General features: G+C 40.8%; 1 protein-coding gene and 1 non-coding gene across 2 annotated transcripts; both read right to left on the bottom strand.

Moving 5' to 3' along the window:
- Positions 1-12,347: 12,347 nt before the first annotated feature.
- On the bottom strand, positions 12,348-12,454 carry LOC148800679 (small nucleolar RNA R71). Its single transcript, XR_016071031.1, has one exon. It is a non-coding gene; the product is annotated as a small nucleolar RNA R71 (small nucleolar RNA).
- Positions 12,455-17,402: 4,948 nt separating this feature from the next.
- LOC104586071 (uncharacterized) lies at positions 17,403-21,516 on the bottom strand. The gene is made up of 5 exons (XM_088903819.1): positions 20,886-21,516; positions 20,737-20,834; positions 19,067-20,224; positions 18,803-18,967; positions 17,403-17,492 (listed from the first exon to the last, which is right to left on the bottom strand). The coding sequence occupies exons 1-5, from the start codon at positions 21,514-21,516 to the stop codon at positions 17,403-17,405; spliced, it is 2,142 nt and encodes a 713-aa protein (XP_088759945.1).
- Between the last annotated feature and the right edge of the window lie 2,610 nt (positions 21,517-24,126).

The following is a 24,126-nucleotide window of genomic DNA, read 5'->3' as shown; positions in this document are numbered from 1 at the left end:
TATCAGTATTTAATTTCAGATTATTTTTTTGAATTAAAGATTCAATTAAAGATCAAACCCTAGACCCATTCGAACCAAGATTGGTTCAAATTGTTTGGACCGAATCTAGGGTTCAATGAAGACAGAAAGTCAGCCCTAGTTTTCCCACTAATGGGCCTGTGGATTGATAATTAATTAAATAGTTAATTCGGCCCAACCTGTAAAGGCCCAATTTTAAATAGTTAAAACTGCTAAAAGCCCACTTAACACATAAAGCTATATGGGCCGAACCAATCAACCATAATTCGGCCCATATACCTAGATAATATTAATGGTTAATATTATGGATTCAAAATGGGCTCCAAATGGGCTTTATAGATAATTAATTGATTGGATCAATTTATCCTTGCATGTGATGTATGGATGTGTGATGTGCTACGTACATGGGCCATAAGTGCTTGGCCCATGCTCAATCGACAGTGGCTCTTGCGCACACCATGGCTGAATGCACATCATTGCCATGGTGTCCCTTTTGGTCATTGGATGACCTCCCTCAGTGGTGGGCTCCACACCTCATGGAGAAGTTACGTGCGGAACCATAGCCGATTTGGACCCACTGAAATCTGACTTTATGAAAGTCAGTGGGAGCCACTTGGGTTTGACCTAGATCAAACTAGGGCGTAATTGATTGTTCCCTCCAGTTAATATGAGTGCATGTGATAGGGAGATTCATGTGATGAACTCTCTAAAGGCATTCCATCATTAGCATGAGGATGGGTCCTTCAGTAATGAGGAAACACACCAGAAAATGGGCTATCCATTTGCTGTTGGGCTTGTCTGGGTGTTTCATAAGATGATAGGGGCGTCATAGACCGATGTGGGAGGGGCTTCACCAGAAAATGGGAGCTCTCTCACGGTACCTTGGCGTTCACGAATATGATGGGTAAGCATTCACTGGACAGAAAGGTTTACCTAAAAATGGCTTTGAACCTTGTCTGACAGAGGCCAAAAGGGAAAACTCATATGATGAGTGGATATGATCCTTCACAGAAAGGTGGTGTGGTTATGCAGCTAAAACAGTTGGCTCCATGCACCCTATGTTATTTCCCACATTTCCAGAGACAACCCGTGGTCTCCATCACTGAGAAAGGAGGGAAATCTTAGAGATGAATAAATGGAAATGGAACGTAGATTAAAAGCCATATCTATGTAATAAACATGAATCAAATTAGGTTGTGGATTGATGTTTGCACTTTTATCAGAAAATGGCAAACGAACAATTTGCAAAGTGGCTTGATGACAACAAGCTGAAGGGCCCAAACTATGCCGACTAGTACATGAACCTTATGTTGGTCTTAACCTCTGAAAAGTTGGATAAGGTAGCCAAGAATCCTACCCCGGATCATCCGGGAGATAGGGCTTCTGAGGCCCGGAGAAGAGAATACCAAGAATGGGAGGAGAAAAACTCCCTTGCCCGCTGCTACATCATTGCATCATTGGACAACCCAATTCAGAGGTGGTTTGATCAGATCAAACTTGCTAAGGACGTATTGGACAGTCTCAAGACAATGTACGAAGAGCAGATGTCCAAGGGCCAACAAGTTCACGACAATTATCTTCGGATGATGGGTTATATCAACGAACTGGAGGCTCTTGGGTCCGGGCTGGATCTGGTAACACAGATCGATGCTATTCTCATCTCTCTACCTCCATCCTTTAATCCATTCATCATGAATTACAACATGAACAAGCTGAACATCAGCTTGCAGGAACTCAACAATATGTTGTAGAGGGCCGAAGAATTGATTAAAAAGGATGTGCCCATTGCCATGCTTGTTGAAACTGGCAAATCGGGTAAGAAAAGGAAGGCAAGCCCCAGAAGAAGGCTGTCGAACCCAAGAAATAGAAGAAAGACAAAGCATCGGATGCCTATCACTTCTGCGAGAAGACCGGCCACTGGAAAAGGAACTGTCCTGCCTACCTGGAATCCAAGAAAGGTAATTTCAAATCTTGTGTTATAGAAACCAATTTATTGGTAGCTTCTGCGTCTTGGTGTATTGACTCCGGGGCTTCAACTCATGCGTGTAACTCACTGCAAGGGTTCAAGGTAAGCAGAAGGCTGAGTGAAGGAGAAGTTACGCTCTACTTGGGGACTACTGCAACTGTTGCGGTCACGGCCAAAGGAACCGTGGAGTTAATTTTTAGAGAAGGAGTTATTGTACTGAAAGATTGTCTCTATGTACAAAATTTAAGGAGAAATTTGATTTTTTTCTCAAAACTATGTGCAAATGATTATTCTGTCTTCTCTAGTAATACGATTACTATTAAAAGAAATAATAGATTAATCGCATACAGGGAATTGGAGAACGGTCTCTATGTTCTACATCCTTCTCTAGAAACTAATATAACCAAAACTACGTCGGCTGAAATCCCCAAGAAAAGAGTCCGTGATACAGTTAATCCCACGTGCCTGTGGCATTACCAACTTGGCCACGTCGGTGTTGACCGGATCACAAGGTTGGTAAAGGATGGTCCTTTGGATTTTCTAACTGTAGAAGATCTTCTCACTTGTGGGCCTTGCCTACAAGGCAAGATGACAAAACGGCCATTTAACGGTAAGCCTAAAAGATGTATAGGCACACTTGACCTTATACATACTGATGTATGTGGTCCCCTGAGTGTTAGGACACGTAATCAAGACGTGTATTTCATCACCTTCACCGATGATTTCTCACAATATGGTTACGTGTACCTAATGAGACACAAGTCTGAATCCTTTGAAAAGTTCAAAGAGTTCAGACAATAGGTCAAGAAACAGTTAGGGAGAGAAATTAAAGCCCTTCGATCAGATCGAGGTGGCGAGTATCTCTCTGACGAATTCAGGGACTACATAAAGGACAATGAGATAGTGTCACAATTAGCTTCTCCTGCTACACCACAACTTAACGATGTTTCAGAGAGAAGGAATAGGACCTTATTGGATATGGTCCGGTCACTTCTCATACACTCAGAGTTACCCACATCCTTTTGGGGTTACGCATTAGAGATTGCAATTTACGTGCTGAATCGGGTTCCAACCAAATCGGTTCCGAGCGCTCGATATGAACTTTGGACCGTAAAGAATCCAAGACCAGCCATTGCCTATTTCTAGGCTACCCAAAAGGCTCTGTGGGTTACCTATTCTATGACCCAAGTAAGCAGAACGTGTTCTGCAGCCGAAATGCACAATTCTTGGAAACAGATTTCTTCCTGGACACCCAACGTTAGGAAGTAGTTCTTGATGAGGAGAGCTCAGGAGCAGTGGGAGATGTCCCACAGGTTCCAGGTAGTGACCAACCTAGAAGATCCACTCAGGCATCCAGACCACCGGTCCGTTATGGTTATGACCAGGATAGTTACCTGGTGGAAACGTTGACTAGTGAGGACGATCCCATGACTTACGTGGAAGCTATGAGAGCAGAGATGGACTCAATGGGGAAAAATGGAGTATGGACTCTAGTAGATCCGCCCTCCGGGGTAAAAGCAATCGGTTGCAAATGGATTTACAAGAGGAAGAAGGGCCCCGATGGTAGGGTTGAGACCTTCAAAGCTCGTCTGGTGGCGAAAGTGTACACTCAGAAAGAGGGCATCAATTATGAGGAAACCTTTTCGCCTATGGCCATGCTTAAATCCATTAGGATCCTGCTAGCTGTAGCAGCATACCCTGATTATGAGATTTGGCAGATGGATGTCAAAACTGCGTTCCTGAATGGAGAACTTACTGAAGATATCTACATGCAGCAGCCGCAAGGCTTCATAGCTGCTGGTCAAGAACACATGGTATGTAAACTGAATAGATCGATTTATGAACTTAAGCAAGCTTCTAGGAGTTGAAACATCCATTTTGACTCTGTTGTCAAATCGTTTGACTTCAAGCAGAATCTGGATGAACCCTACTCATTGGAAATGATGTAGGAATGTTAACTACGGTGAAAGTGTGGCTTTCGCAGCAATTCTCCATGAAAGATCTTGGAGAAGCCTCCTATATACTAGGTCTTCGACTCTATAGATATAGATAGAAGCGGATAATAGGATTATCCCAATCTGCTTACATTGACAAAAAAGTCAAAAGATACAGCATGGAGAACTCCAAGAAAGGAAATGTTCCTTTCAGGCATGGAGTCACTCCTTCCAAGAAGATGTCTCCCAAGACCTCTGAAAAGATTGAGGGCATGAAGGACGTTCCCTATGCCTCTACCGTAGGGAGCATCATGTATGCCATGTTGTGCACTCATCCTGACATTGCTCAGGCAGTGTGTAGTAAGCAGATTCCAAGCCAACCCAGGGCAGGAGCACTAGACTGCTGTGAAAAATATACTTAAGTACCTTCGAAGGACAAAAGAGTTTTGTCTGGTATTCGATGGTAGCTCACTACAGATCTAAGGGTATACAGATGCCGATTTCCAATCGAATCCAGATGATTGAAAGTCTACATCTGGATATGTTTTTATCATAGGATCGTGTGTTGTTTGCTGGAAAATCGGCAAACAGGGGTCCACTACAGACTCCACGACCGAGGCCGAGTACAATGCCGCAAGTGAGGCTGCCAAAGAAGCCGTGTGGATGAAGAAGTTCATTCACGAGTTCGGAGTAGTTCCATCCAGCACATCACCCATCCCATTGTCGTGTGACAACAATGGAGCCATTGCCTAGGCTAAGGAGCCACGAGCCCAATCGATGACGAAGCACATCGAGATGAAGTACCACGTACTACAAGAGATTGTTTGTAGAGGGGACATCCTGATTCAGAAGGTAGCGTCAGCGGAAAATGTAGTAGACCCATTAAGGAAGCCACTATCACAGAAAGTGTTTGAGAAACACGTGGAAAGCATGGGACTCCGGCTTGTACCTGATCGGACCTAAGTACAAGTGGGAGTTGTTAGACAGTTTTGTATGCCCTTAGCTTCAATCAGAATGATGTACATTATGAGTTTATTGTAAATGAATAAAAGTACATATTTGATTCATGTTTCTGTGTAATACCCTTAAACTGGACACTTAATGAGACTCGTGTTAGTTTAGAATGTTCACAGCTAGTGGGTCGGTTTGGGGAGACCTATCCTGATACGGCTGACACTGTTGTGCCACCAAGTCGGTTGGGGTGGCCTATCTCAGCTGCCAGGGTGAGACCCTACTTACATACACCGTAGGATTAATTGAATCTTTGAACCGGACCAGATATCCAGTATTGCCCTGGACCTTGGAGATTAATGGGCAAAACTGGAAAGTTACACCCGACCCCTAGACTCGATTATGATACTACACTGGGTGTCAGATTGGGCTGTCTTTGATGTACCATTCAGTGAGATCCTTAGCGGGGGTCAAAACCTAGGTATGTTAGGACAGTCTGAGAATTCATCTGAGTGGGTGATCACAGTGACAGGATCAGCCCCTTTGTCGGACAAAGGTAATGATCGGGGATGCACTCTCACTAATGGAAACCAAGACTGTCGGCAGCCAATTTCAATCGTTGAGATTTGTTTTGCGAAATATATTTTATATGAGATATAAAAGTATGAATATTATGGTTTCTAAAATGTTTGCAAAAGGTTTTAATTCCCGGGATCTATATAAGCAGAGAGTGCAACACTGTTCCTTGCAGCTGAGGGAGAGGTCCTCTCTTGTCGGGCAGTGTATGATCATTATGGGCTGAGAGGTTGAGTGTAAGACCATTGAGGATAATACCTGATGGGCAAATCTTGCATCTTTCCACAGTCCCTGGGTGTTACAAGGTGGCTTGGCCCAAGGACCACTTAGGGTAAGTGTTGGGCCCATAGAGCCCATTTGATGGGTTTCAGGGGGTGCACTGTCCATAACAGTGTATTCGGCCAGGCCTTGTAACAAAGGTTGGGCTGAACCCATGTGGCTGATGTGCAGATCAATGCTTGGGTCCCACGCCATACAAGGAAGCCCAATTGGGTAGCAGTTAGGAAGGCTAAGTGAGCACTGGACCTTAATAGGCCTAAAGCCCATTTCGAACTAGGCTATTTAATTAGTTAAATATGGGGCGAATTTCGAGATGGATTAGCAGATAGGATAGGGTCTTAATCATATCCACTCAGAGAGTCCAGATCTAAATGTGATTTGGATCTGGAAACCATCTAATAAGATTAGGAGAAGGCTGATCTAATCTGCAGATAAGATAAGGGCTTATCCTTATCACCTAAAGGGATGTCTGATCCAAATCATATTTGGATCAGCAACTCCTAAATGGATTAGGAGCTGATCCTTTAGGGTTACAAAAGAAGGAAGGGGCGGCAGCCTTTATAAGATAGATATTCACATCCTCTTTAGTGCTGATATCACAGAAGAATGAAAAAAGCCACCCTACAGAATTCTTTCTTGTCGTCTCCTTCTTCTTGCCGCCTACCTTGCCAGTTCAATCTCCAGTTCAGTAGGAGAAGTCAAGATTTGATCTTGATATCAGTTCTTTGTGAAAGAACTGATAGGAAGCTGTGCTCACGTGCCATCCTGCTTTTTCTTGCGAAGGACTAGGTTCTTGGAAAAGAACTCTGTTGATTCTGCTCCATCCTGCACTGTGCCATCTTCAGTGGGAGCAGTTTTTGGATCCTTCCTTGGGCGTGAACACCTCCATTAGGAGATATTACTTCTCTGTATCAGGTATAATTCTCTCCTACTTCTTTTGTTCAGATCTGGTTCAGTTTATGGTTCAAGATTGATCCTTGAAAATATGATTTTCTAAATAGGGAATTCGATTCCCAGTTGAAAGGGAGAGAAAAATTTTTGAAATTCACCCACCTTATTCTACAAGATTTGGGCGTCTATACGATGGATCTCTCATCCCTTCAGAGGCGCCCTAGGGTTTTCTAAGGAGAGGGGAGGTGCCCTCCTGCTTTCAGTTTTTCACAAAAACACCCCTGTCTCAGGTGGACTTCACACCAGCTTCCCAAAATTTGCATTTCAACCATGAAAACTTCCCAGTTTTGCACAAAATTTGCACAGAGACCCTTAGAGGTCACAACATTGAAATTAACTAGGAAAATGACACAATTTGACAACTCTAAGGCCAAAAATACCCCTGAATTGATGCCCTTAAGGCATCAAAACACAGAGTTATTACACCCCCTAACTTAACCATTGCTAGTCCCTTAGCAATGCAGCCTTAAAATTACACTAAGCATAGAGATCCTTCCCATCTCAAGATCATCCCTAATAGAATTAGTCGAGCATCCTGATTCCAGAATTCTCAAACTCTATATAGATCGGTATTGGGCTTAAGGGGTAAAAACTATCTTATTTTGAATATTATAGAAACTTGTCTTAAAAATATTATTTACCCTTCCATTTGCAGACTGTTCTGATAATCTGAGATTGATTTTTAAAATCAGACATGTATTCTTCTTATCATTTCTGATAGCGGATTTCTACTCCTGAACTTGATATGCATACTTATTTTTTTTTACCCTCCACCGTTTGACGTGAATCGTGACACTTGCCTTAGGTGAAGAAACCCGGATACTAAGTGTTAGGTAAGTTTCTTTGGCATTCCCTTTTCCGTTTGACGCAAATCTCAACACTTGACTTAGGTGAAGAGACCCAGTTACTAAGTCTAGGGTGTCCATTGACCTTTTTTTTTTTTTTTTTTTTGCAGAAGCACAGTTCTGGGTAGTCCACTATCTCTAACAATTTTGAACAATTTTTTTGTCTAATTTCTCAATCTTTCTCTTCTTATCTTGGCAGGGGCAAACTTGGGAGTATTTTCAAATTTTTAAACGGTTTCTACAATATTCAAATAAGACCAATTTTTTACTCCTATTACTTGCTACCAATTTCTACAAAATTCAAAATTTTTTTATCAGTTTCCTCAACTTTTTCTATTTAGGAATCTCTTTTAATGGAAAAAAAATTAAAATTTTCAGTGAAATTTTAATTCTACATATTTAAAGGCTTAGCTTCTCAATTTTTTTTCTTATTTTTTTTCTCTTTCCTCACCCCCCAACTTAAATGCCATTGTCCCCAATGGCATGACTAGATTGATTCAAAAAGGACTTGGGCCAAAGGGAACAATCAATAGGGTTTTCTTGAGGGGTTCAAGGTCTGCCACCTGGTCTCGAATCAAGAAAAGAAAAACAAATCCTGAAAGCAAAAACACTAAAAACAACGTTGGATTGCCTCCCAACCAACGCTAAGTTTAACATCTTCAGCCGGACACATTCACTCACTTTCTTCATCTAAACTCTCCAACTCACTTTCATCTTCCAACAGACATGGTTCAGATTGGACTAAGCAAGGGGTAGGCAGGGCATCTAAAACATCATCCACTATATCCACCTTGCACTCATCTTTCCCTAGGTTTGGATACTTAGAGGCACTAAAAATGTTTAACCAGACTTTTTGCTCCCAAAATCAAATGTCCATTTCTTCTAATTTACAGTTAGTGTTTGCATTGGTCATTGCTAGAAATGGACATCTTAAGATTATCGGGATGTAGTTCAGTTCCTCAGTTGGGGTCATGTCTAGGATGATAAAATCCACTAGGAAGTGACAACCCTCTACCCTAACAATGGTGTCCTTAATAACACTTCAAGGAGTCTTGATAGACCAATCAGCGAGTTGCAGAATTACCGGGGTAGGTTCTAACTCGCCGATCCTGAACCTGTCATGAATGGACGAAAGCATATTTATACTGACCCCTAGATCCAATAAGGCCCGATGGAAGGTGATTCCAGAGATGACACAGCTTATGAGAGGAGTGTTAGATAGTTATGCCTTATTTCCAATCAGATTGATGTATCTTTTGACATTTAATGTAAATGAATAAAGTACATAATTGATTCATGTCATTGTGGTGTGTTTCTATGTAATACCCTTGAACTGGACACTTATGAGACTCGTGTTAGTTTAGAATCTCTACAGCCGTTAAATAGATCTGGGGAGATTTATCCTGCCAAGGCTAACGCTGATGTGCCGCCAAGTTGGTTGGGGTGGCTTGTCTCAGCTTCCAGGGTGAGACCTAAGGTACATGTAGTGTGGGTTTTCTTGAAACCCTGAATCAATCCAAATTCCAGTATTGCCCTGGACCTTGGATACAGATGGGCAAAACTGGAATGTTACACCTGACCCCTAGACTTGATTATGGTACTGCACTAGGTGTCGGATTGGGCTGTCTTTGATATGTCAATCAATGAGATCCTTAGAGGGGATCAAAACCTGGGTATGTTGGGACAGTCCGAGAATTCACCTGAGTGGGTGATCATAGTGACAGGATCAGCCCCTTTGTTGGACAAAGTGAATGATCGGAAAATGCACTCTCTCTGATGGAAACCTAAACTGCCGGTAGTTGAGTTCAAACGTTGAGATTTGTTTTTTGCAAAATATATTTATATAGAGATATACATATATACATTATGGTTTCAAAATGTTTGCAAAAGGTTTTAATTCCCAGGATCCATGTGAGTAGAGAGTGTAGCACTATACCTTGCAGCCGAGGGAGAAGTCCTCTCTTGTAGGGCAGTGTTTGATCATTATGGGTTGAGTGGCTATGGGTAAGACCACTGAGGGTAATACCTGATGGGCTAATCTTGCATCTGCCCACAATTCTTGGGTTTTTATAAGGTGCCTGGACCCAAGGACCATTTAGGGTAAATGTTGGGCCTATTAAGAACCCATGGTGATGGACTCAGGGGTTCACTGTCTCCTATAGTGAATTCGGCAGGGCCTTGTAACAAAGGTTGGGCTGAACCCATGTGGCTGATGTGTAGATCAATGTTTGGGTCCCACACCATACAAAGAGACCCAACTGGGCAGCAAGTTAAGGGGTAAGTGAGCGCATAAGCTTAATGAGCCTAAAGCCCAATTCGAACTGGGCTTAAATTAGTTAATTAAAAGAAGGCAAGATATGATTTATAATCTGATTAGGATTAGTTGAAAGGATAAGATAAGTCTTATCCATTTAAGAGTCCAGATATTTGGATCCAGAAACTCTCTCCTAATTAGATTAGGAGGCTGATCCAAAGAAGACTATAAATAGGGGTCGAATTCCTCAGTTTTAACACACAGCAACATGTAGAATTCTCTCATATTCTTGCCATCCCTACCCAGTTCGATCTCCTCTTGAGGAATTGATCAAGAAAGGTTCTTGATATTCTTTCATGGTTGAAGAAACAATTTGAAGACGTGCTCACCAGCCCCTGTTCAATTCTTGCTGAAGAATCATGGTTCTTGCTGAAGAAACCATCCTGTTGATCCTACTTCATCACACACTGTTTCATCTTCAGTGGTAGCGGGTTTTGGTCTTCTGCTTGGGCATGAAGACCTTCATTGGGAGTTACTGCTACTTCGTATAAGATATATCCCTCTCCTCCATTTTGGTTTCATATTTGGTCCGGTTTTGGTTCAAGAATGATCATTGAAAATGCAGTTTTCTAAAATAGGGAATGTGATTCCCATATGGGAGATAAAGAAATTTTTGAAATTTTGCCCAACCTTCCTATAGGGTTCGGCCATCCATATGATGGATCTTTCATCCCTTCAAAGAGCACTAAGGTCTTTCATTTTTCGAGGAAAGTGGTTTAGGAGAGCTGCACTAACATCTTCCGAGGCAATATTCTTTGTGGGGCCGATTGTGGCTCCACCATTTGAGTACACATCTCTTTTAAAAACTTGGCATAGGCCAGGACATGTTGGATTGCGTTGAGGAGAGGGAAGTTAATATGGACTTCCCTGCTTTCCTCGTTGCGAGTCTCTTTCTTCTTTTGTACCGGCCCAACTTGTTAGACAGTTGTATGCCCTTAGCATCAATCACAATTACGTACATTATGAATTTATTCTAAATGAATAAAGTACTCATTTGATTCATGTTCTTGTGGTGTGTTTCTATGTAATACCCTTAAACTGGACACTTAATGAGACTTGTGTTAGTTTAGAATGTTCACAGCCATTGGGTAAGTCTGGGGAGATTTATCCTGCCAAGGCTGACACTGGTGTGCGGCCAACTGTTGGGGTGGCTTGTCTCAGCTACCAGGGTGAGACCCAAAGCACATGCAGTGTAGGAATAATAGAACCTCTAAACCGGACCAGATTTCCAGTATTGCCCTGGACCTTGGAGATAGATGGGCAAAACTAGAAAGTTACACCTGACCCCTACACTTGATTATGATATTGCACTAGGAGTTGGATTGGGCTGTCTTTGATGTACCAATCAGTGAGATCCTTAGCGGGGGCCAAAACCTGGGTATGTTGGGACAGTCCGAGAATTCATCTGAGTGGGTGATCATAGTGACAAGATCAGCCCCTTTGTCAGACAAAGGTAATGATCGGTGATGCACTCTCCCTGATGGAAACCAAGACTGCCAGCAGCCGATTTCAATTGTTGGATACACTCTATTTACTTGCATTATCATTTCTTGCATTATCATTACTTGCATTATCAATTGTTGGATACACTCCAAATCCTAGGCTTTTTATAATATTCTGAATTAAACCTATTTACTTGCATTATCATTTCTTTAATTTGGCTTGAGAATTGAATTTCTAATTTCTAAATAATAGAGGAATCTTAAAATTTGGTACTTGACAACACCTTCCCTGTGGGATCAATACTCTATTCACATACTATTACTTGCCCATGATCTGTATACTTGCAGAAATCGTACAAGTTTTTGGTGCCGTTGCCGGGGAAGGCAATACTGTCAATATCAAAAAATTTGGATACACTCTATTACTTTAGACCTCTTATTTTATTCTTTTTTTTAATTTATCTTTTTGTTTTGCTCATTGCACAGCCTTTTAGGTGTTTATGCGAAGCGATCCAAACACCCGATTAGAAGATCTAGATCTTGAAATTGATCGTAGGTGCAAAGCTTTAACTAAAGCCAAAAAGGAGAGGCTTAGAAAGGAGAAAAAAGACAGGGCTAGGGAGCTGGAAAGTCAGGAAGGAGGAACACAAATTAATCAAGAAGCTTTTGAGGGAGTAAGAAAAGAAGAAGAGATGGCAAACGACACTAATAGATCCTTGCACGAATTTGCCATACCAACTTCAACCATTCAGCCTAGCATTGAAAGGCCAATGGTTGCAGCTAATAATTTTGAGATCAATCCAGCAATCATTGAGATGGTTCAGCAGTCTCAGTTCGGGGGAGGAGTTATGGAAGACACCAATGCTCATTTGGAAAATTTCTTGGAGATCTGTGATACTTTCAAAAATGAATGGTGTTTCTGATGATGCCATTAGACTGAGGCTTTTCCCTTTTTCTCTTAGAGACAAAGCCAAAACATGGTTAATCTCTCAAGCTTCAGGATCAATTACTACCTGGGATCAGCTCACAAAGGCATTTCTAGCAAAATACTTTCCACCAGGAAAAACTGCTAAATTGAAGCATGACATCACCAGTTTCACTCAGTTTGATGGAGAGACTCTCTATGAAGCATGGGAAAGGTACAAAGACTTACAAAGAAAGTGTCCTCATCACGGTATCCCGGATTGGTTGATAGTACAAACGTTCTATAATGGTCTCTCCCCTCAAATGAGAAGTACTATTGATGCAGCAGCTGGTGGGGCTCTCATGAACAAGAATGCTACAGATGCAAATGTTCTCCTTAAAGAAATGGCAGCTAATAACTACCATTGGAATAATGAAAGAAGCATTACAAAAAAGGTTGCTGGTGTTTATGATGTGGATGGGTATTCTCTGCTTGCTTCCAAAGTTGATGCGATAGCCAAGACCTTGGAACGAGTGAACATCAATGTTCTCTCCAACCATCCAAAAGTGTGTGAATCTTGTGGGGGAAATCTGTTAGACAGTTTTGTATGCCCTTAGCTCCAATTAGTTTTGATGTACTTTTGATATTTAGTGTAAATAAATAAAATACATGTTTGATTCATGTTATGTGGTATGCTTCTGTGTAAGACCCTAAAACTGGACACTTAATGAGACTTGTGTTAGTTTTAAATGTTCACAGCCGTTGGATAAGTCTGGGGAGATTTATCTTGCCAAGGCTGACATTGGTGTGCTGCCAACTGTTGGGGTAACTTGTCTTAGCCGCCAAGGTGAGACCCAAGGCCCACGCAATGTAGGATTACTTGAACCCTTGAATTGGACCAGATTTCCAGTATTGCCCTGGACTTTGGAGATTGATGGGCAAAACTAGAAAGTTACACCTGACCCCTAGACCCGATTATGATGTTGCACTAGATGTCGGATTGGGCTGTCTTTGATATGCCAATTAGTGAGATCCTTAGCGGGGGTCAAAACGTAGGTATGTTGGGACAGTCTGAGAATTCATCTGAGTGGGTGATCATAGTGACGGGATCAGCCCCTTTGTTGGACAAAGGTAATGATCAGGGATGCACTCTCTCTGATGAAAACCAAACTGTCGGCAGTTGATTTCAATCATTGGAATTTTGTTTTGAAAAATTTATATATATGATATATACTTATATACGGTTACAAAATGTTTCCAAATGGTTTTAATTCCTGGGATCCATGTGAGTAGAGAGTGCAGCACTGTTCCTTGCAGCCGAGGGAGAGGTCCTCTCTTGTCGGGCAGTGCTTGATCATTATGGGCTGAGAGGTTAAGTGTAAGGCCATTTAGGATAATACCTAATGGGCTAATCTTGCATCTGCCCATAGTCCCTGGGTTTTTATAAGATGGCTTGACCCAGGGACCACTTAGTGTAAGTGTTGGGCCCATAGGGTCCATGTGTGCTCAAGGGGTTCACTGGGCTTTTCAGTGAATTCGGCTAGGCCTTGTAACAAAGGCTGGGCCGAACCCATGTGGCTGATGTGGAGATCAATGCTTGGATCCCACACCATACAAAGAAGCCCAATTAGGCAGTAGTTTGGAAACTTATTGAGCACTATTCATTTATTGGGCTTAAAAGCCCATTTCGAACTGGGCTGATATGATCACCCACTTAAGGGGGGCGAATCTACAGATAGAATTAACCTCTTGATGAGATCAGAATTGGTTGATCTAATCTGCAGATTGGATTAAGATTATCCCTTATCCAAATACAGATTTAGATTGGGATAACTCCTAATGGGATTAGGAGGTTTCTTAATCACTAAGAAAGGAGGAAACCCTAATAGAAAATTACAAGAATTCGACCTAGGGTTTTGCAATTAACTCTCTCTGCAATCTGAGATAGGATTTCACCTCCCCTAAGCTGAAAACTGCATTCACGCCACTTTCAGCCTTAGGGATCTCCTCCAGCCGCCGCCACCTTGCTGCATAGTTCAAACTCCATTGAAGGGAAAATCAAGAAATCTGTTCTTGATATCAGCCTTTGCTGAAAAGCTGATTTGGTTCGGTGCTCTAAGCCTCCAACGAGTTCTTGTGAAGAGTTCGGTATGTGAGACGTACACTGTTGGTTCTCCCCCACAATTGCTGTGTCATCTTCAGCGGGAGCAGATCTTGGATCTTTCTTTAGGCATGAACACCGACGTTGGGAGATTTTGATTCTCCGTATCAGGTATAACCCTTCCCTTGATCTTGAACCAAACTAGACCAGATCTGAACCAAAGATCAAGGGAAGGGTTATACTTGATACGGAGAATCAAAATCTCCCAACGTCGGTGTTCACTCCCAAAGAAAGATCCAAGATCTGCTCCCACTAAAGATGACATAGCGATGGTGGGGCAGAACCAACAGTGTTCGTCTCACGTACCGACCTCTTCACAAGAACTCGTTGGAGGCTTAGAGCACCGAACCAAATCAGCCTTTCAGCAAAGACTGATATCAAGAACAGATTTCTTAATTTTTCCTTCAATGGAGTATGAACTATGCAGCAAAGTGGCAGCGGCTGGAGGAGATCCCTATCCAAATGATGTTAATTTCAGTTATGGGTTGGCGATTTCCCTATTGTCATGAACAGTCTCTTTCGAGCACCTGCCAATCTATCTAACATGTAATAACCCCTATATCTCTATCAAGAGTTTAATTATTGTAAATGCATTAAAGACGAGAAAATCGAATGATATTAGTTCTTGCTGAATAAATGCCAAACGAATCATGTAAATTATCTCTAAGGTACATTCAATTCGTTCCCTTGATCAGTTAGTCCGATTACCTAAACCCTTTCTCAAGCAACATAAGTAATCTCAAGAAATAAGAGAAAACCGGCCGAAATTACTCTTAATATTAAAAACCCTAATCAAGGTATCCCAATAACTGAATAACCATCAATCGGATTACATTAAAAGATTAATTACATAGCTGAAATAAAAGCAATCATTGTTTGCATGGCAGAAAGAATAAAAGATTCAGCTAAAGAAAACCCTAGTTGATTATAGGTTACCAAAATTGTTGAATTAAAGAAGAAGACAACCTAAAATTTCTTGCGTGAAATCCCGATCTCCTCTCCAATTCTCCTTCGGCAGCCTTGTGATTTTTCTCCCAGCATTTCTCCTTTGGTTTTTTTCAAGAAAATCGAGCCTCCCCTTTCTTCCTTCCCTTTTTCTTTTATATTCTTTCTTGCAGCTTTAGAGTCCTACTCGTACTCGGACTCTGCTAAAATTAATCGCCTATTGGAGCCTCCCAGATAACATATGGTTGTGCCTCTTTTTCTCCTAGGCCGAAGTGCTTCCTTGCAGCAATATCACCATGTCTTCATGCTCTATCAACCCGAAACTGTTCCGAACTCCTATTTTCCTAAAATTAAGCTCAATTAGGGCAAGAACCATTAAAGTTTATCATAAAAACCATATATGAGACAATAAAAAGTGTGTGGCATACACACACATCAAATACCCCTACACTTAAGCTTCGCTTGTCCTCAAGCAAAGATAATAATCATAAACTGACTATTCCCCCAAATTACTCATATCTATCACATGAATTCTGGGATGAGAATGCGTTAAGTAATCGGAAATCATACATAAGTATTCTAATTGATCCCCATGACAAGCCACTCTTACCATATACACAAGAATGAAGGAAGAGAAGAACATAAGATTCTTCATGTTCCAACACTCAATTCCATTCAGTATATAGTAGCTCCTTGATTGTCATGAATAACCATCACATCTAGCTTGATCTTAACTCCTGTCATTGCACTAACTTGAATATCCAAATATATTTTTTCCCCCTTGAACCTCAGCCGTCACTATGAAAATATTTTTTTTTAACTGAATGTGAGTGCATTTTATACTCCATCTCACAAGGGTCACAGGCTAGAGGCAGATAAAACATTACTCATATTCCAAGTTGCTAGTTTTACTATTCGAGTTTAAATAGCGGAGTTGGGACTGAACTCATATCATGAACCGCTAGTTTTACTATTCAATTCAGGACAGCAAAGTAGTTCGGACTTTGTCCAGGGACAATTTTTTTCCTTATTGTCCTCTTTTTCTCAACTGCCAAAATTTATTCATGCATTGACTGTTCATGATGTTCACCAAATGCTCGAGTGTCCATTAAAACTTCAATCAAGTACAACTATACACATGAATAGAATTAGTGTTGGCCATGATGAAAATCCTATTCGACTTCCTAATCCTCATATATTATGATAAAATTGAATAAGTCACAGAAACAAATCATAACATATACAAGTATTTTTCCTCAAACTTCATCATATTCTCTCTTATGAATTCACTTTATAGACAACAATTAATTTAGAGGAGCTTATCAGTTTATGCGTTCTATCAATGCGTCTATGTATGCAGGTGCATAACTATAGCCTCCCCCACACTTATTATAAACATTGTCCTCAATGTTCATGTTAATAGAGCACAAAGACAGTTTATGGCAATGTAGAAAGAAGGAACTCAAGAATCTGAGGGCAGGGAATTGAGAGATCTTCCCTAAACAGCTTTCAGAAATCTGAAGTGGGGCTCCGTTGTCATGGACCATCTAGCTGCTAAGGACCAAAAAGAACTAGGAGCAGAGAATTAAAAGCAACTAGGAGTTTTTTTTTTACTAGAATAAAATTTGACCTAGAATTAAAGTATAGAAATCTGCAACTAAGAGTAAACATTTTTGTAAAAATCAAAAGGGAGTAATCAATGAAAGTAGAAACCATAAATCATAAAAAAAAATCTCTAATGATACTGAACAAGATAGAAAACAAAAAAAAAATCACTTATCGACATTGGGTTGCCACCTAATAAGCGCTTGTTTTCTGTCTGAAGCTTGACATCTAGGTGTGATCAATGATCATCTAGGTATACAATTGATGGGGCAGGCAATGCTCCATCCACTATATATGGTTTGAGGTGCTGACCGTTGAATTTAAACATGCCTTGTGTTGGGTGCATTACTTCTACAACTCCGTGAGGAAAAAATTGTGATATGGTGAAAGGTTCGGACCACCTCGATTTTAGCTTACCTAGGAACAAACAAAGGCGTGAATTATATAACAGTACTTGCTGACCTACCTAAAAGTCACGCCTCAATAAATTCTTGTCATGCCATCGTTTGGTTCATTCCTTATATATCTTGGCATTCTCATAAGCTGCAAGTCTGAATTCATCCATCTCATTGAGTTGCATCCGTCGCATTGCACCTACAGCCTGCAAATCAAAATTCAATAAATTCATGGACCAATACGCTTTTTGCTCAAGTTCAACGGGTAAATGACATGGTTTGCCAACAACCAACCTATATGGGGTCATGCCAATAGGTGTTTTGTATGCAATTCTATATGCCCACAATGCATCATCTAATTTGACAGACTAGTCTTTTCTTTAAGAGTCTACCACCTTCTCCAAAATTCTTTTTAATTCCCTATTAGCTAATTCGACTTGGCCACTGGTTTGAGGGTGATATGGGGTTGCTAATTTATGCGTGACACCATATTTCCGCATCAACCGCTCAAATTGGGTGTTGCAAAAATGAGTCCCCCTATCACTAATTATAGCTCGTAGTGTGTCAAATCGAGTGAATAGATTTTTAAGGAATTTGACTACTCTCCTAGAGTCATTTGTGTGTAAAGCCATGGCTTCCACCCATTTGGACACATAGTCGACAGCAACTAGGATGTATTTATTTCCAAAAGAATTTAGGAAAGGTCCCATGAAGTCAATACCCCATACATCAAAGATTTAACATATTAATATGTTAGTGAGAGGCATTTCATTGTGTCAAGAGATGTTACCTATCCTTTGGCCTTGGTCACATGTGGACACATACCTATGGGCATCCTTGAATAAAGTGGGCCAATAGAAACCTGATTGTAGCACTTTGGCTGTTGTGCGGTTGACTCCAAAATGGCCTCTTGCTTCTCGGTCATGGCAATAGTAGAGCACCGACTCCATCTCTTCGTCGGGGACACATCTCCAAATGATCTGATCTGCACAAAGCTTATACAAAAAGGGGTCCTCCCCAAATAATGTTTCACATCAGAGAAGAATTTCTTCCTTTGCTGATATAAGAGATTAGGAGGGAGAACGTTTCCAGCGAGAAAGTTGGCAAAATCAGCGTACCAAGGGGATGTATCTACCTGAATTTAGTAGAGCTACTCGTCGGGAAATTCATCTCGGAGGACGCTTGTGGTCTTCCCTCCCAAATCTGAATCCTCTAACCGGGAGAGATGGTCTGCGGCAAGGTTCTCGGTGCCCTTTTTATCACGGATTTCAACATCGAACTCTTGGAGCAACAAGATCCACCTGTTCAACCTTGGCTTTGCATCCTTTTTTGCAAGTAAATGTCTAAGTGTTGAGTGATCTATATACACAATAACTTTGGATAAGATTAGATAAGAGCGAAATTTATCAAAAGAAAAAATTACCGCTAGTAGCTCCTTTTCCATCGTGGTGTATTTCTATTGAGCTCCATTCAAGGTCCTGCTAGCATAGTAAATGGGCTGAAAATTTCTATTCACTCTTTGTCCTAGAACAACTCCAACTGCTGAATCACTCACATCGCACATCAACTCAAAAGGGAGTGTCCAATCCGGTGCTACTATGTTTGGTGCATTAGTCAACCTATCTTTCAAGATATTGTATGCTTCTAGGCATTCCTTTGTAAAATCGAAAGGCACATCTTTCTGTAATAGGTTGGACAAAGGCTTAGCTATCTTGGAGAAATCCTTGATGAACCTTCTGTAGAATCATGCGTGCCCCAAGAAGCTTTTCAAGGACCGGACAGATGTTGGTGGTGGTAATTTCTCAAATGTCTCCACCTTAGCTCTATCAACCTCGATCCCTTTTTGTGAGACCTTGTGTCCAAGCACAATATCTTCTTGCACCATGAAATGACATTTTTCCCAATTTAGCACCAGATGAGTTTCCTTGCAATGCTTGAGTACTTTTTCCAAGTTAAGTAGACATGCATCGAAGGAAGAACCAAAGACTGAAAAATCATCCATGAAAATCTCCATAAACTTCTCCACCATATCGGAAAATATAGCCATCATGCACCTCTGAAATGTTGCTGGAGCATTGCATAATCCGAATGGCATCCTCCTATAAGCAAAGGTGCCGTAAGGACATGTGAAGGTGGTCTTCTCCTGATCGTTGGGTGAAATCGAAATTTGCTTGTAGCCCAAGTACTCATCTAGAAAACAGTAGAACTCATGACCAGCTAGTCTCTCTAACATCTGATCGATGAAGGGTAGAGGAAAATGATCCTTGCGTGTGGCGTCATTTAGTTTTCTGTAATCGATGCACACTCGCCATTCGGTAACCATCCTAGTCGGTATGAGTTCATTCTTCTCATTAGGCACCACAGTCATGCCTCCTTTCTTTGGTACTACTTGGACAGGGCTTACCCATGAGCTGTCTGAGATTGGGTAGATAATACCTGCATCTAGTAGCTCGATGACCTTCGCCTTCACCACATCTTTCATGTTCGGATTCAGGCGTCTTTGGGGCTGAACCGTGGGCTTGCATCCATCCTCCATCAGAATCTTATGAGTGCATATGGATGGATGGATGCCCTTGCTGTCTGCTATCTTCCAAGCTAGAGCTGTCTTCTGTTCACGTAGCACCCGTAACAGTTTTTTCTTCTGCAAGGGAGTCAAGGCTAATGAGATAATCGCTAGTAGGGATGATGGTGCTTCTAAAAAGGCATACTCCAGATGCGGTGGGAGTTGTTTCAACTCAATGGTGGGTGGCTCTTCAATTAAAGACTTGATTTTTGGCATTGAGGGTCTATCCAAGCTCTCCAACTTGATGAACTTCTTTCCTTGAAACTGAGGATTAGCATTCAGGTATGCTAACAGGCTCTGAATTTCTTCATTGTCTTCAATTATAGCTTCTCCTTCTTGTATGCATAACTCAAGGGGATCGACTGACCTGTTAACCTGAAAACACCCACCAACCACATAGTCAATAACATCTATCATATAACATGAATCATCACTAGATGGTGCATGTTTCATAGCATCAGACATCTTAAAAATTACTTCCTCATCTTGAATCATAAGGCTTAGTTGTCATTGTTGGACATCAATCATTGCCTTTCCTGTAGCTAGGAAGGGCCGCCCTAGGATAAGTGGTACGTCAATGTCCTCTTCCATATCTAACACTATGAAATCCACAAAAAAAATAAATTTATCAACCTTAACAAGAACATCTTCTATAATTCCCCTAAGATGCTTGATAGACCTATCAGCAAATTGCAATGCAACTCTAGTAGGTTGGGGTTCACCCAGCCCTAATTACTTAAAAACAGAATAGGGCATCAAATTTATACTGGCTCCTAAATCACACAATGCCTTATTGATCTTTAAACTGCCTATAGTACAAGGAATAGTAAATCCCCTGGATCTTTTAGTTTTTGAGGCAGCTTGTTGAGGAGGATTACTGAGCATACTTCATTCAATGCAATTGTAGCCACGTCTCCCAATTTCCTTTTGTTCGCCAAGATTTCCTTAAGGAACTTTGCATAATGTGACATTTGGCCTAAGGCATCTGCAAAAGGAATGTTAATATGTAAACTTTTGAAAATTTCAAGAAACTTACCGAATTCCTTTTCCATTTTGTGTCGCTTAAGCCTATTAGGAAATGGTACTTGTGGCTTTTGACTTGTCTCCCTCCTTGAATTTGATTGCTCTTTATCCATCTTTTTGGTCTCTAGAGTTGCATCCATCTTACCTCCTTTTGTTTTCTTTTCCACCTCTTGCAGCTCCTTACCACTCCTCAAAGTAATAGATTGCACTTGCTTCCTTGGATTCACCTTCGTATTGCTAGGCAAGGCACCTTGAACTCTAGCAGATATCATTTGTGCCAATTGCCCCATTTGAGTCTCTAAATTCTTAATCGATGCCTCTTGATTCTGAAATCTTGTTTCCGCACTTGATATGAACTTAGTCATCAACTCCTCTAAATTGGATTTCTTTTCCGGCTGAGCAAAATTTTGAAGAGGAGGTTTCACCACATTTTGATTTGACCATGAAAGATTAGGGTGATTCCTCCATCCGGGGTTAAAGGCACGAGGATAATGGTTACCTTGCTGCTTTTGAAGATTCCCTACAAAATCCACTTGCTCAAGGGATTGCATGAATTGATTTCCAACTTGGCATTCAGTACTGATATGACCTCCCCCACACCATTCAAAGGCCACTGCTTGAACTTGCATGGCTGTCAGCTGCATGTCATCGATCTTCTTGCTGAGAGCTCCAATTTGTGCAGATAATGTTGTATAAGTGTCTACGTTGTGAATGTCGGCTTTCTTCTTAACTTGGGCTCTCTCGGAATGCCACTAATAGTTATTTGCAGCCATCTCTTCAATAAGTGCATGAGCGACCTCAGGTGTCTTGTTGTTAATGGACTCTCCCGCTGCAGTGTCCATGATGGTCTTATTTGCTTCAGTCAGTCCATTGTAGAATGTTTGAACCTGGAGCCAAATAGGAAGTCCATGATGAGGGAACCTTCCTCAATAATTCTTTGTAGCACTCCTATGACTCATATAATGATTCTCCGTCTTGCTGAGTGAAAGTTGTAATGTTATTCCGCATCTTTGCAGTCTTGGATGGAGGAAAATACTTGGATAGGAAAAGTCTGGCCATTTCATCCCAAGTTGAGATCGATCTAGGTGAGGGTTGGCTTGACATAGTCCATCATAGTCCTATGCTCGGCCATCTTCGTTCTTTCAGCTTTCCCTTGCTTCAAGGCTCTAAGGCGACGGTGAAGAGTTCGGTCAATCTTCGGATCGTAGATGATGCTCTCCTTCCCACTGTTGCATGTCATATACTGAACAAGTCAAAGTTGTAAAGATACTATAACACACACAACATGGATATATTATACAAAATCAGATTAACAACAGTAGATGATTCCTAATATTGTTATGATAATCCTCGGCAACGGTGCCAAAAACGTGATGTCTTTAGAACTACACTATCAAGTGCACTAGCCGATCAAGTAATATACTAATGAGCAAATAAAGTATCATTCCCACGAGGATTAATCCAACAACTACTAGTTCTTAATCTACCTTATGTTATCTGATAATCCGAAAATTAATTAATTACCTCCTAATTAGCTAACTATTCTAAGTGCTCTCGAATTGAATCACCCTCACTAAATGGAGAAAGGACTTCACGAAAACTCAATTGATCGCAGAATCAGTTCCATAATTATCTCATTAAACTATCCAAATGATGTTAATTTCAGTTATGGGTTGGCGATTTCCCTATTGTCATGAACAGTCTCTTTCGAGCACATGCCAATCTATCTAACATGTAATAACCCCAATATCTCTACCAAGAGTTTAATTACTGTAGATGCATTAAAGACGAGAAAATCGAATGATATCTGTTCTTGCTGAATAAATGCCAAACGAGTCATGTAAATTATCTCTAAGGTACATTCAATTTGTTCCCTTGATCAGTTAGTCCGATTACCTAAACCCTTTCTCAAGCAGCATAAGTAATCTCAAGAAATAAGATGTTAATCTCAGCTATGGGTTGGCGATTTCCCTATTGTCATGAATAGTCTCTTTTGAGCACATGCCAATCTATCTAACATGTAATAACCCTTATATCTCTATCAAGAGTTTAATTAGTGTAGATGCATTAAAGATGAGAAAATTGAATGATATCAGTTCTTGCTGAATAAATGCTAAACGAATCATGTAAATTATCTCTAAGGTACATTCCATTCGTTCCCTTGATCAGTTAGTCCGATTACCTAAACCCTTTCTCAAGCAACATAAGTAATCTCAAGAAATAAGAACAAACTGGCCGAAATTACTCTTAATATTAAAAACCCTAATTAAGGTATCCCAATAACTGAATAACCATCAATCGGATTACATTAAAAGATTAATTACATAGCTGAAATAAAAGCAATCATTGTTCGCATGGCAAAAAGAATAAAAGAGTCAACTAAAGAAAACCCTAGTTGAACGTAGGTTATCGAAATCGTTGAATTAAAGAAGACAATCTAAAATTTCTTGCATGAAATCTGAATCTCCTCTCCAATTCTCCTTCAGCAGCCTTGTGATTTTTCTCCCAGCGCTTCTCCTTTGGTTTTTTTTAAGAAAATCGAGCCTCCCCTTTCTTCCTTCCCTTTTTCTTTTATATTCTTTCTTGCAGCTTTAGAGTCCTACTCCTACTCGGACTCTGCTAAAATTAATTGCCTATTGGAGCCTCCCAGATAACATATGGCTGTGCCTCTTTTTCTCCTAGGCCGAAGTGCTTCCTTGCAGCAATATCACCATGTCTTCATGCCCTATCAACCCGAAACTGTTCCAAACTCTTGCTTTCCTAAAATTAAGCTCAATTAGGGCAAGAACCATTAATATTTATCATAAAACCCATATATGAGACGATAAAAAGTGTGTGGCATACACACACATCAAATTTTCAAAAAATTTCTCTCTCCCTTCTGGGAATCCTATTCCCTAATTTAGAAAAACTGCATTTTTCAATGTTTGTTCTTGAAATAAAACAGACCAAATCTGAAACCAAGATTAAGGAAGGGTTATACCTGATACGGAATCCACGCAAGTAGCTCCCAACATAGGTGTTCACTCCCAAAGAGGTCACGAAATCCCACCTCCACTGAAAATGACACAACTTAGGGTGAGGCAGGATCAGCCAAGCAATTCTTCAGCAAGAATTGCAATCCTTCAACAAGGATCATGCAGGGGATGTGAGCGCAACCTCAGATCTGATTCTTCAAGCAAGAATTAGAATCAACAACAATTCTTGATCAGTCCTAGAATGGAGATCGAACTGGGTAGGGCAACAAAAACAAA

This window comes from Nelumbo nucifera, chromosome 4 (assembly GCF_055504915.1).
Source record: "Nelumbo nucifera cultivar China Antique chromosome 4, China Antique-T2T, whole genome shotgun sequence".
NCBI classification, from domain to species: Eukaryota; Viridiplantae; Streptophyta; class Magnoliopsida; order Proteales; family Nelumbonaceae; genus Nelumbo; species Nelumbo nucifera.
The sequence above is the reverse complement of the archived record's forward strand: the minus strand, read 5'-3'. Positions and strand labels throughout refer to the sequence as shown.

Coding starts and splice junctions, on each gene's coding strand:
- LOC104586071 (XM_088903819.1), bottom strand. CDS start 21,516: ATGCAGCTGACAGCCATGCAAGTTCAAGCAGTGGCCTTTGAATGGTGT. Junction 18,968..19,066: donor AATTACCACCACCAACATCT/GTCCGGTCCTTG, acceptor AACCTATTACAG/AAAGATGTGCCTTTCGATTT. Junction 17,493..18,802: donor GAGTTGTTCTAGGACAAAGA/GTGAATAGAAAT, acceptor TTTGATTTGCAG/GCTGTAGGTGCAATGCGACG.